General features: G+C 60.8%; 1 protein-coding gene across 1 annotated transcript; it reads right to left on the minus strand.

Moving 5' to 3' along the window:
- Positions 1-8,939: 8,939 nt before the first annotated feature.
- LOC119245122 (uncharacterized) lies at positions 8,940-11,568 on the minus strand. The gene is made up of 4 exons (XM_037511385.1): positions 11,318-11,568; positions 10,871-11,052; positions 10,546-10,662; positions 8,940-9,100 (listed from the first exon to the last, which is right to left on the minus strand). The coding sequence occupies exons 1-4, from the start codon at positions 11,566-11,568 to the stop codon at positions 8,970-8,972; spliced, it is 681 nt and encodes a 226-aa protein (XP_037367282.1). The 3' UTR covers positions 8,940-8,969.
- Between the last annotated feature and the right edge of the window lie 1,217 nt (positions 11,569-12,785).

Genomic DNA, 12,785 nt, shown 5'->3' on the forward strand with positions numbered 1-12,785 from the left:
AAACAGAGTGGGACTCTTTACAAAAGGCCGCTCCACGTGTGATTCAGAGAAGAGGTGGTGACGGCAGCTGACCCTGCACAGCGCTGGGGAGCGGCGCACTGGCCACCCCCCAAGCAACCAAAACTCTGCTTATTACTCGACTCCTCTGAAACATAACCACAGTCTTCCTTGGGTATCTGCGGGGCATTGGCTTCATGAGCCCCCAAACCGGCTAGAGGTCGCTCCAGAAGTGGAGTGTGGACGAGCTCACTGGGCCTCTCGGGGGATTACAGGCAAACCAGGGACATTTTTTTTTTTTTTTTTTTTTTTTTTTTTTATAGAGGCATGCTTTATTTATTTGTTTGCTGGTTTGTTTGTTTGTTTTGTTTATACATGCACTGGGTACAGTCAGAAGCGCGGGAGGGTGAGAGAATTCACCAGAGCCAGAGCGGGGAGCAGAGCAGGCAGAAGGACCGAAGTACACTGCTGAGGGGAGCAGCGGGCGGCAGGAGAGGTCTGCGCGCCATGTGGGACCCTCCTCTGGTGGCCGGGGAGCAGCCGGGGATCGAACCGGCGCCGCCGAGGCCGCGGGCAGCTTCGCAACCCAGCGCTCAACCGCTGCGCCACCGGGGAGGCCCAAACCAGGGACATTTTATCCCCATTTGTTTTGCCAGCAAAAAGCCACGTAGGGCAGGAGACATCAAGGTTAAGAGGAGCCTAACACAGAACCAGAGAGCTTGCGCTCCTGTTCCCCCCAAGATTCCCAGCGGTTTACTGCCTGCGTGTCCAGTCTGGTGGGAAAGGGCCTGATCCTAACCCTCTCGCAGCCCAGAGCTGGCCTCTGCAAACCACAAGGGCCAGGCCCCCGTCCCACTCGGTGGCAGCCAGGGCACCGCCCTCGCTGATGGGTGACTCACGTCTTGTGTGGCCTATTCCCATGTGAAGCCTAAGCAAAGCTGATCTCATGCATCTACTCGTCTACTCATCCTTCTGCAGCGGCTGCCCTGAAGTGACACCTCCTCCAGGGAGCTTTCCTTGTGTTTCGAGATGCCCCTTTTCTGGATCCCAAATTCTCCTTTGTATTGAAACCGTGTCTGCCTACCTTCCCCAAATATCCTCTGTGCTCTGGATATTTATCCTGTATCCCAGCACCTTGGACTGAGCCTGGACATATCTGGTGCCTAATCACGTTAACTGAATTAAGTTGAAGAGGTGGGAGGGATTCCGTGTGTCAGGCCTCGGACTCTGAGGAGGTAGGCCCGGCTGTCAGGGCCCCGGCTCAAAGCTAAGGTGCTGAAGTCAGGACTGAGGATTCCTTCAGTGGCTCCGGACACCTGGGTAAAGAATGTGTGTATTATCCCAACACAAACAACAGAGTTAGGGCAAAGCCCTGCTGAGTAATAAAGCAAGCTGCTGGCTTCAGAATCCCTACATTTTCTCTAAAAAATTTGACAGGCAGCTAGCTTAGGTGGGGTCGGCCTGCAATCCAGACTGCAGGGAGGGAGGCCAGATATTTGTGAACTGGAACGTGGCTACGGACAGAGAGTCCAGTGTCTGGGGCAGAAGGCAGGGTCAGGCTGGGCGAAGAGGCAGGAAAGGAAGTAGGCTCCAGAGCCCATGTGAGATCCTAGGTTCTACATTAAAGGGGTTCAAGTCTCTGCTGTAGACAGTAGGAAACTCAAGATTTATAAGCGGGGAGGAGTATGATTCAGATCAACCAAGATTTATGAAATGTTTACTTTGCACTCACTACTAAGGGGGCATGAAGTTGGGCAGAACAGAGTCCCTGCCCTTTAGACCAGTACACAAATGACTGTGCAAGAGGAAATAAGGGCTAACGAAACCCAAGATGAAGAAAGGGTGATAAAGGCCCAAAGGTGCTCCACCGCCCTGAAAGAGTTCTGGGAACACTGTGAACAGGAAGGGCCTTAGAGGCCTGGGAGATGCGGCCTTTGGGGACCTAGAATGCCGGGGAGGAGACAGGGGCCACCACCCAGCCTGCGAGGTCGTGCAACTTGCTCCTCGGGGGGAGATGAGCATGAAAACCACTGCCAGGTGCCTCTTCACACCTCCCAGACTGGAAAATGCCACAGCACCACAAAGCTCAGGGGTGGTGAGGACCCACAGTCACAAGGCTAGGTGTATGCTGCGGGTGACAAGGGGCACGGCACAGTCGCGCAGAAGTATAATCTGGCCACACCTAGTTAAAGATGCAGTGACCCCTGAGCTCAGACTCCCCCTCCCGGGACACGGCCCCTAACACGAGCTCAAGGAGACGCGCCCAAATGGGCGCGCGTAAGTGCCCGCAGGTCAAGCCAGAAATGGCCCAGTGACCATTATTAGGAAAACAGCAACTGCAGCATGAAGACATGGGGACACGGTGATAACATGATAAAATGATTTTAATAAAATGGAGGTGAGAACCAAAAAAAAAAGAATTTTCACCCTAATGTTTCTTCAACTCGTGTAGGAAGTTTATGGAACAGAACAGGCATGCTTGTAGGCTAAATAAGCTAAAATAGTAAAAAAGAGTAAGGTACATCATTTTGAGTAACAGGATCCAGTTTTAGGTTCAGTTTCTCTATCCCATATTGCAGGAGTTTATTCTATTGCATTATAAAATTAACAAGAGTAAGTGTCAACTCAACTTCATAATCACCATCAAGGTCCATGATAATGTTCTTGGTTTCCCACAATGGTAGCCAGGATATAACATGTATCAGATGTGAAAGCTCCTTTCACAATAAATTAATTCCATAAGGAATGACAGCAAAAAAAAAAAAAAGACATGGGGACACGGAAGCCAGGAAGTGAATGCAGTATGACCCACGCACCCATGAGTGGGGACCCCACAGATGCAACCCCAAGTGGGAGCAGTGTGGAACTCACAACATACAGCCTACCCAGGTTTATTTATTTATTAAAGATTTATTTATTGTTGCATATAAGAACTGGGGTGTAGGCCAGAGGTGCAGGGGGTCAGAGGATTCACCAGAGAGAGCGGGGAGCAGAACAGGTGGATACACTGAAATCCACTGCTGGGGGGAGCAGCGGGGAGACAGGAGAGGTCTGCTGCGCCCTGTGGGTCAGCTCCCTGGCCGGGGACTGAACTAGTGCCACAGTGGCTGCAGACAGCTTCATAGTGCTGAGTCTTAACCCCTTGCACCACAAGGGAGGCCTTTACACAGGTTTATGCAGCCAACCCTGTGCACTGCCTCGGGGCCTATACCACATCTCCACAAGGGGGGCTAATAAAAGTGAGGACGTGGCTCCAGGGCAGTGGGAGAATTGCCCTGGAAGTCGTTCTGGAGAGAAGCAGCTCCAGGAGGCAGGTCGTGTCCGGGTACAAGGTGCCACCGTCCCCCTGGCCAAGTAAAGGGTCAAAACAGCAGCCACTTGCATTTCTATAACTTCCTACACTTTATAAATCACTGTCATGTACAACAGCCCTCCTGCACCTCAGAGACAGGAGCCGGTGGGGTCAACAGTTTTGTTTGGGAAAATGTGTAAAAAGACATGCCATGAGCGGTGTGGGCATTTCTAGAAGGGGGCCATAGGTGGTCTTTCCTGCCTTGTTTAGCTGTATTTTCTGATAGTTCTAAGATGGACGCGTATGACGTATGCGGTCAAACAATAGTGCAGAGAGGGGAGATGGGAGCGGGGAAAGATGCCTGCCCCAAACGCAGACCGCCACAGCCTCGCTGGTGGCACAAGGGGTTGAGTGAGCTCTCACCAGACACTGCAGCACGAGTTCCAGCCCCGGCCAGGGAGCTGACCCACATGGTGCGCCAGACCTCTCCTGTCCCCCCGCTGCTCCCCTCAGCAGTGGATTTCGTCAGTCTGCCTGTTCTGCTCCCCACTCTGTCTCTGGGGAATACACACACACACACACACACACACACACACACACACACACACCCCTGGCATCTCTGGCCTGACCCCAGTTCTTGTATGCATAAATAAATAAAATAATAAATCTTTAAAAATAAATAAATGCTTTAAAAAAAAGGTCATGTGGGCCTCCCTGGTGGCGCAAGGGGTTAAGACGCAACCTATGAAGCAATCCGCAGCCACTGCAGCACGAGTTCGATCCCCCGGCCAGGGAGATAGTCACATGATGCAGCAGACCCCTCCTGTCCCCCCGCTGCTCCCCTCAGCAGTGTATTTCAGTCAGTCGGCCTGTTCTGCTCCCCACTCTGTCTCTGGTGGGTCCTCTTACCCCCCACATCTCTGGCCTGTACCCCAGCTCTTGCATGAATAAATAAATCTTTTTTAAAAAAGTCATGTTTTAAATTCAGGCCCTGTTCTCTACGCAAAGGCAGATGAAGACACTAGTGTGACAGCCTCCTCCCTGTCTGTGGTAATCACAGAAATGCAAGCTGAAATGATCTGTGAGAATCGGGTCTAAATTACATCAAATTAGCCAAAAACAGGCAGCTGCTTCTCAAGGGTGAGGGTCAGGGAAAGGGGCGTCCCCGCAGCTGGGACTTGGGCACGACTGGGCGGCGGCCTGCTAGGAGAGCCGGAAACCGTCCCCCCGTGGAAACAGTGGAAAATGTGGAAACGGCTTCTTGCTGGAGACAAGTGTTCCCCAGGCGAGGATGGCTGCAGCCGCGCGTCCCGGGCAGGCGGGCCCAGCGGGGCTTGCCCAGAGGGCCTGGTGCCCGCGCGGACCGGGAGGGAGCGGCCGGGGCGGTGGGGGGCCTGTGGGGGGGGTGTCGGGGCGGCTTCACAGGATACAGCCAGGTCACCACCCGGAGCGCGGCGGGCGGGCGGCTGGCAGTGCTCTGCGCTGGCACCAGCCCGGAGCGGCTTCCCCCGACACGGCTCCCCGGGAGGGCGCGGCCCCGCCACGCAGTGACAGAGTCACCGGGAAAGCCGGGCCGGGCTTCCGCGGCGCCAGCACCCTCTCCCCGCGTGGGAGCTCCGAGCTGAGCCCGGCGGCCCCGGTGCCGGTTCGTCTTCACGGCCTCTGGGCCCGCGGGCGCCTGTCCCGGCCTGCGCCCCGGGGCAGCCCCCCGCAGGGTGGAAGTTGGGGGGAGCCTGGGGGGGGCCTCGGCCTGGGGTCCTCGGTTCACGCTTTGAGAAATATTCTTCTGTCCCGCCCCGTCCCCGTCCCCGAGCTGCTCTCAGCCAGGCTGCTCGTCTCCGCGCGCCTCCCCTCCCCAGAGGCTCCCCATCTTTCCTCCCACAACCTGCACTCCTCAAGGCCCTCCGAGGCGCGGTACCCCGAGGGAGAGCCGGTCGCTACCCCGAGGCAGCGGGGGCGCAGCAGGTGCCAGGCGGCCGCGGGCTCCCCGCCTCAAGTAGGCGCAGGAGCCCCCTTTGTCGTAGGGGGACACTGCAAGGCCCGGGGACGCCCCAGCCTGATCCCGGGCTTTCTCCTCCACGGGCACGCTAGGCCGAACGGGGTCCCGCCGGGCCTGGTGGGCACCTCGCAGGCCGCGTGCCCAGGAGGAAGCTGCACGTGGGGCGCGGGTGCACTGAGCACGGCTGCAGGGCAGGGGATGGGGCGCCCTCGGCGAGGCCCCCGCACAGCACCATCCGCTGGAGTCACCCCAGGCCCGGTGCGGGGGCGGCGGGAGCAGAAGAGAACAGCACAGGATGCACAAAAACCACGTGGGTGTGTCCCCCACCATGTCCCCCACCCCGCGTGTCCCCCACCCCACATGCCCCCATCCCCGCGCCCCCCACCCACGAGCCCCCACCCCCGCTCTCAAAAACTAGCTCCCTGCAGCTAGAGAGGCTGGCAGCGGCAGCTGAAGCTGCAGCAAGTGAAAACGTGGGAGGGGGCCCCCCTTTCACTGGGACTGTCTCCATTTCAGACAGTATGGCCAGGACAGCAGCCCCCCGTCACCGTCCACCTTGTCCTGCAGCCCCAGGGCCGCGTGTCCGCGCGGGTGTCCTGGGCACCCAGCCAACGCTGCGGAGCTGAAGTGAAAGGAAGGTGGGGGAGCCAGGCCAGGCCGCGGCGGGTGGGAGGCGGCGGCGAGACAGGAGTTTCCCGTGTGTCACTCTGGCACGTCTGTATTTTCTGGAAACTTCTGCCCAAAGCATGTGATCTTTCACAGTTAGGAAAGAGGCCGCGTGGAGGCCCCGGAAACGGGGAGCCACCCGCGCTGGCCAGGAGGCCCGGGGCAGGCGTGGGGGAGAACAGTCCCTGCGGGAGGAGAGTCGGGGGGCTCGGGAGACCCTGGGTTCCCAGAGGGGTCATCGGGGAGGGGCCCGAGCAGAATCGTGGCGGAGACATTCGGGGAGCCCGTGTTCTGGGGGCGGCTGAAGCCCTGGGCGAGCAGAAGAGGGAAGGAGGCTGGAGGGCCGGGCCAGGGGGAAGAGCAGGACGCAGGGGAGGCTCGGGCAGAAAGGAGGGAACCAGCTCTGCCCCGCTGAGGGGAGAGGGCACCTCGAGAAGCACTCGTCGGGGGAGCCGAGGGCACGACTCACGAGAGGCCGTGGTGAGGGAGGCCGCGGGCCTGGAGCCCACCGCCCCGAGAACAGCCACCCGTCGGCAGACATTGGACAAAAGGGGGGGTATGAAGGCCCAGGAGGCTTGGGGAGACTCATCCCGAGGCAGGCGTAGCCCTGGCCTTTCCACCCCATCCACCGGGGCGCAGGGCGACCAGTTCTCCAGGGCCCGCGGCCAGCCCGGCCTCTGCCGCCCTCCGCGGCTCCGCTCAGCAGGCGCCTGACCCAGCTTTGCCCTCCTGAGGGCAGAGGGCACCTGGAGAAGCACTCGTGGGGGGAGCCGAGGGCGCGGGGGCTGATCGCACGCGTCTCTGGGGAAACCGGAGGTGACTCCCCGTTTCCCAGACACTGTCCAAACTCTTCAGCTTGGCGATCGAGGGACTTCTCGGGGAGACCCTCAGCTTCCAGCGTCCCCTCGCCCCGGCGCCGGGCCAGCGAGCCGGGTTCGGGTTCCCGCCCGTGGGCACCACTCCCCACCCGGCGACCGGGGCACCTACCGAGCACCTGCCGGGGCGCAGGGAGAGAAACGGCCCCTCCTCTCACCCAAACCCAGGCGCGCCCGGAGGAGACGGGGGCGAGGGATGAGGGTGAAAGGGCGCGTGATGGGGTGACGGTGAGTTTAGGCTGGAGCCTGGCCGACAGGTGGGAGCAAAGCAAGGACGAGGTCCGTGACGTGGGAGCTGTCCCGAAAGCCATTCCCGCACCCAGGACACCCCAAGGGCCGCTCGCCCGTGTGGGTCCCCTGGTGCTTCAGCAGGTCCGAGCTCTGGCCAAAGTGCTCCCTGCAGTCTCGGCAGCTGTAGGGCCTCCTGCCGTGTGGGCCCGCGGGTGGGTGAGGAAACTGGAGCTCCGGCTGAAGCTTCTGTGGCACTCGAGGCATGAGTAGAGCTTCTTGCCCATGTGGGTCCTCTGGTGCACGACGAGGTGGGGCTTCCGCCCAAAGGCCTTGCCGCACCGCGGGCACCCAAAGGGCCGCTCCCCCGTGTGGGTCCGCTGGTGCTTGGTGAGCGTGGAGCTGCCGCTGAATCTCCTCTCGCGTGAGTGGCACTAGGTGGCTGGTGAGGTCTGAGCTCGGCTGGAAGCCTTTCCCACACTCCACACACGCATAGGGCCCCCCGCCAGTGTGGGTTCCTGGGTGTCTCACAAGTAGGGCCTCTGGTTAAAGCTCTTCCCGCGTTCTGCACGCACAGGCTTCTTCCTGGCACAGCCTCCCTGGAGCCTGCTGGAATCCATCTCCCGTGCAAAGCGGGGCGCCTGCCCCAGGCCTCGGGAAGGGCTGCATGTGGCTGTCCCAGCCCCAGGCCTCTCTGCGGGCCCCGGCTCCGGCTCCGAGCAGGACTAGAGGGCTCTGTTTCCGCCCCTTCCGCGGATGGTCCGCGCCGCCCTGCCGGCTCGGAGGTGTTCTGGCCGAGTCTCGCCGCCTGATCCTAAAGTCTGGAAACTAGCAGAAGACACAGGGAACGCGGCGATCAGGGGCCGGGAGAGCAGGTCAGGAGCGGAGAGGGAAGGTAAAACGCGTGTTTTTACTACACTTGACTATTTTGGTTTTCACTTTGGGAAGTTTTTCGAAGTTCACTGAGCCTCAGAGAACATGAGCCCTAGACCCTTTCTGAGAAGGTCAGGTGACCTCGAGGTGACCTCGACGCCCTTCAAGAGCAGCCATGCGTTGTCAGAATCGGGTTGCCGCTCTTGACGTGGCCATGCGGCAAAGTGAAACGCGTATTTAAATGAAGACTTCGCGGACGGCCCAAGAAGTCAAGTTTAAGCTTCTGACAGAACGTTATAGGACAGGGAGAGGGGCAGCCCAAACCCCGCAAACCTGCCTATTCTACATGGGTTCTGCCATCCGCCGCATCCACACAAAACATAGGAGACTTTAACGGGAAGGAACTTTAATAAAACTAGGAAACAACACAGGAAAGGCAGAGAATCTAGTTTCTAAGTCAAGCACCCAAAGTGACCCGTCCCCTCGTGGGTAAAAGTCCATCCAAATGGGATTGGCCCAGAGCAAGGCCCCAAGGCCTGCCCAAGTCTAAAGCACTTCCAGTGGGGACCCACAGAAAAGGGTCAGAAACAACCGGACAAGCCCGGAAGGAAAAGAGCAAAATCAACATCAAGATAAAAGCTGCCATGGTCGCCTCCCCATGGGTCTCCCCCACATCTGTGTCACCCAGTCCACGACCAAAAGACAAGCGCAGTTTCTTCACGTGTCTCTAGGCTCCATGCGCCTCCTCCAGGTCTCCTGGCTCCATCCTGCTTCCTACCTCAGTCTCTTCTTCAGCTTCTCCTCTTCCTGCTCAGCTCCACCCTCCCTTTCCTGAGGACCACCCTGTTACAAGAACAGGACAGGGAGCTCCCCGTTCCTCCTGACACAGGGGCCACGCTGCTCACCTGTGTGACCTTCCCTCAGGCGCTTTCTCAGCTCCGAGGCTTGCAGTGGCAGGCCCCGGGGTGCTTCCTTCTGCTCCAGCTGAGAAATCACACTGGATCTAGAAATCCCACCCAGAAAAAAGCGAAGCTGGATGTTAGTCTGGTAACTTACACAGGCCTGGCCGAAACCTGTGGTGGGAGGGGACACCGGGAAAGCCATTGTGCTTGGTCTCCCTGAAGGGCAGCCATGATGAGTCATAAAACAGGGCGATCTCTCCAAAGGCTCCTGCCATAAAAGAGTGAGCACCTTCCTTAAAAAGAAATCAGACTTGGGTGACAGAAACTTGAGAGGAAGCCCAGCAACTCATCTCTGACGCGGCGAGGCTGAGTCCGACTACAGATCATTTTATCAGAAATCCAGCTACTATGACCTCACCCTTAGGAAGAATCAAGGAAGTGAACGCTAATGCAGGCCTTCAAAATTTCCCAGAAGGGAAGTAGCCACTAAAGGCACAAGAAAAAAACACACACTTGTTAGGGAAAAAAAATTAAAAAGGGATAATTATATTTGAGTCATGTGAAACGACTGCTTTGTAGTAAATAATGATCAAAAGTGGTCAAATGTATGGTTCAATATAATATAAATTATTGTACTTCATACAACAAAATACCAACTGGTTTATTTTTTTTAAAGATTTATTTATTTCTGCATACAAGAGCTGGGGTACAGGCCAGAAGTGTGGGGAGGGTGTGAGAGGATTCACCAGAGACAGTGGGGAGCAGAACATGCAGATCCATTGCTGAGGGGAGCAGCGGGGAGTCAGGAGAGGTCTGCTGTGCCATGGGGGTACCTCCCTGGCTGGGGATTGAACTCCTGCTGTAGTGGCTGGAGATAACTTCATAGTGTTGAGACCTAAACCTGCACCACCAGGGAGGCCCAAATTACATATTCTTTTTTTTTTTTTTAAGATTTATTTATTTATTTATTTATACAAGCACTGGGTACAGTCAGAAGCGCGGGAGGGTGAGAGAATTCACCAGAGCCAGAGCGGGGAGCAGAGCAGGCAGAAGGACCGAAGGACACTGCTGGGGGGAGCAGCGGGCGGCATGCCATGGGGGACCCTCCTCCGGTGGCCGGGGAGCAGCTGGGGATCGAACCGGCGCCGCAGAGGCTGCGGGCAGCTTCGCAGCCCAGCGCTCAACTGCTGCGCCACCAGGGGAGGCCCCCAAAGTACATATTCTTAAAGAACTATACATGCATGTTTCTATATTACGCCTTTCGCTACATATGGGGAAGCACAGCGGCTTGTCACTAGTGGAGGGGTGACCTGGTCCACTTTGTCTTTGAGGAGACAACTCTTTGTAATCGATGTGAGGAAAGCAGGGAGAGGGCATGGCCGCGCTAGCATAAAAAGAGCTCTGGAGCATTTTCCTTTTCCAAGGGACGGGGGAGAACACCATCGTCCCACAGAGACCCGAGCTGGGCTCACCTCGGCAACCAGCTGTGGCTCCCACGTCCTGAGCTGGCAAGGGGGTAGATACTACCCCTCAACTCGGCAAGACACTAATACGGCAGAGGCGCCCAGGACATCTGCAAGCCGGACGTGCCAGAAAGCAGGTCATTCCTTTCCTGCCAGTGACCGGTGGAGAGCTGGAGCCCCGCAGCGCAGCCCCCATCCGGGGCCTCTCCCAACGTTCAGTCTTAAATCCAAAGGAGAGGGGCAGGCTTACCCTTGGAGAGCCCACGCTGGCGGCTGCGCGGGCTGGCGTCCCTGAAGAGGGGTCTCTGAACAGGGTCCAGGTAACCGGCTCTCCCCAGAAGTCTCCAGCCACATCCTCCAGGGTCCCCTAGGGCGAGAGGGCTGGTGTGCATCACTAGTTTCTGCCCTTCCCCACCCAGGACAGAGCCCACCGCCGCCCAGCGGAGCCCAGCGCCCCCTCCTCGGTGGGGCTCTGAGCCCAAGCTGGCCAGCAGGAGGATCGTTTTCTCCTGTTACCGCGTGACCTTCCCCTCAGCCCCTGTCCTGTCACCAAGCCCTGCGCCTCCCGAACACACCTGCAGAAGCCTCAGGCCTGGACGCCTGACTGAGGAGCAAACCGCCCGCCGCGGACAGGATGAGCAGAGCGTGCGGGGTGACTTGCCTGCCAGAAAGCTCTGGCTCTGCACCCGCCTCCGCCTCGGCGGCCACGCGGTGACCTTCGTTGTGGTCACACTGGTGGGGGCACCAGCTGCTCCTCCTGGCTTACAGATTTGGGGTGAGCCTTCCGGGGCTGCACAGCGCAGAGCCCCGGGGGGCAGGCCCGGTGCCGTCCGCCTCGGGTTTCACGGCGTCGGAAACGCGCTGGCGGAGACGCGGACTGAGAACCGCGGCCGCCCCCCGCCCCCCGCCCCCGCCACGGCCGCGGCGGGGGGACCCGCATGTCACTCAGCCGCCGCGGGCTGCGGCGTTCGGGCACCGGGCCTGGGGACCCGCCTCTCCGCGCAGCGCTCCCCGGGGCGCACCCGCAGGGTCCGGCTGAGGCGCCACCCGCGGCCGGGGAGCAGCGGCGCCTCACGCCCTCCGTCCCGCCGGCCCAGCCCGCGCCCAGGGACAGCGGCCGCCGGCAGCTCCTCCGCGGCACCCGCCGCCCGGGGCCGGCCGGGAAGGCGCCGAGCGCGGCCGCCCCGCAGCCCAGCCGCCCGCGCGCCGCGCCCCTCACCTGACGGCCCGGCCCGGCCCGCCCGCCGGAAGCCCCGCCCCGGCCTCGCGCCATTGGCTCCCGCGTGCCCGGCCGCGGCGCCTCCCCCGCTCATTGGCCGCGCGGGACGCCGGTCAGCGCGCGGCCTTCTGGGGCGTGTAGTCCCGGGCGGCGCCTCGGCCGCCGGCGCCGAGGGGTGACGCGCGCCTCCCCCCGCGGCCCCCCCCCCCCGAGCCGCCTCTCGGGCCCACGCGGGCGTCGCGGGCTGCCGGGCGGGGGTCCCGACGCGGACTCCCGGCCTCCCCGGCCGCCGCGGGGCCGCCCGGGGTCACCGGCTCCCACGGCCGCGACCCGCGGCGGGGGGGGGGGGGACCGGCCTCCGCCCCGCGCGGGCCCAGACGGCGCCCGGTGCCGGCGAGCCCGGCCGGGTCTGGGCGCCGCGCCTGAGCGGGGCTTCGCCCCCGGCCCGCGGGGGCGGCGGGCGCGCGGCGAGAAGGGGCGTTCGCCGGGGCCGAAACGCTCAGTCACCGGCCAGCCCGGCCTGGCCCGCCCCGGACGCCTGAGAGGCCGCCCGGGCGCTGGGGCCTCCCCGGGTCACGGCCCGAGCCCGCAGCCCGACGGGGCGGCCGCCCTGGGGAGGTTAAAGCCCCGAGGAGCGTTTGCCTTTTCTCTTTGCCGCACAACCCGGGCACTTCAGTGTTTCTCACTCACCCCGCAGGCCCCCGGGGCACGGTGGGGGTCTGTCCACCGGTCTGTCCACCGCAAACAGAACAGCCCGGCTCTGCTCAGCAGAAAGGCTGCAGTCGGGGCCTCCCTGGTGGCGCAAGGGGCTAAGCGCCGCTCTGCGAAGCCACCACAGCCTCGACAGCAGAGGCTGAACGCGAGTTCGAGCCCCGGCCCGGGAGCTACCCACAGGGCGCGGCAGACCTCTCCGGTCTCCCCGCTGCTCCCCTCAGCAGTGGATTTTGGTCCGTCTGCCTGTTCTGCTCCCCGCTCTGTCTCTGGGGAGTCCTCTCACCCCCCCCCACCTCTGGCCTGCACCCCAGATCTTGTGTGCATAAATAAATAAAGCTTTAAAAAAAAAGGAAAAAGAAAAAAGAAATGTTTTAGTCAGGTGGCGGTAGGGTCGCTGGCACTCTCATGGGACCCTAGAAACCGGGAGGCGCACCTGGGGCGCCCCGGACGGAGCGCACTTCAGGAGACAGGACCCCTGCACCCCTCGGAGGAGCCGCTCCTGGCCCTCTCAGAGGGGGTGGGAGGGCGGGGACAGGACAGGCACCTAGTCCCAGAGG

Source organism: Talpa occidentalis, unplaced genomic scaffold (genome assembly GCF_014898055.3).
Source record: "Talpa occidentalis isolate TD23 unplaced genomic scaffold, MPIMG_talOcc4v2.1 talOcc4.14, whole genome shotgun sequence".
NCBI lineage: Eukaryota > Metazoa > Chordata > Mammalia > Eulipotyphla > Talpidae > Talpa > Talpa occidentalis.

Excerpts from the sequence above, each read along its gene's own strand:
- LOC119245122 (XM_037511385.1), bottom strand. The coding sequence starts at position 11,568 with ATGGCGCGAGGCCGGGGCGGGGCTTCCGGCGGGCGGGCCGGGCCGGGC. Across the intron at positions 11,053-11,317 it reads GCCTCAGCCGGACCCTGCGG|GAGGAGCAGCTGGTGCCCCC; the intron begins GTGCGCCCCGGG and ends TCTGTAAGCCAG. Across the intron at positions 10,663-10,870 it reads CAGGCCTGAGGCTTCTGCAG|GGGACCCTGGAGGATGTGGC; the intron begins GTGTGTTCGGGA and ends CTCTCGCCCTAG.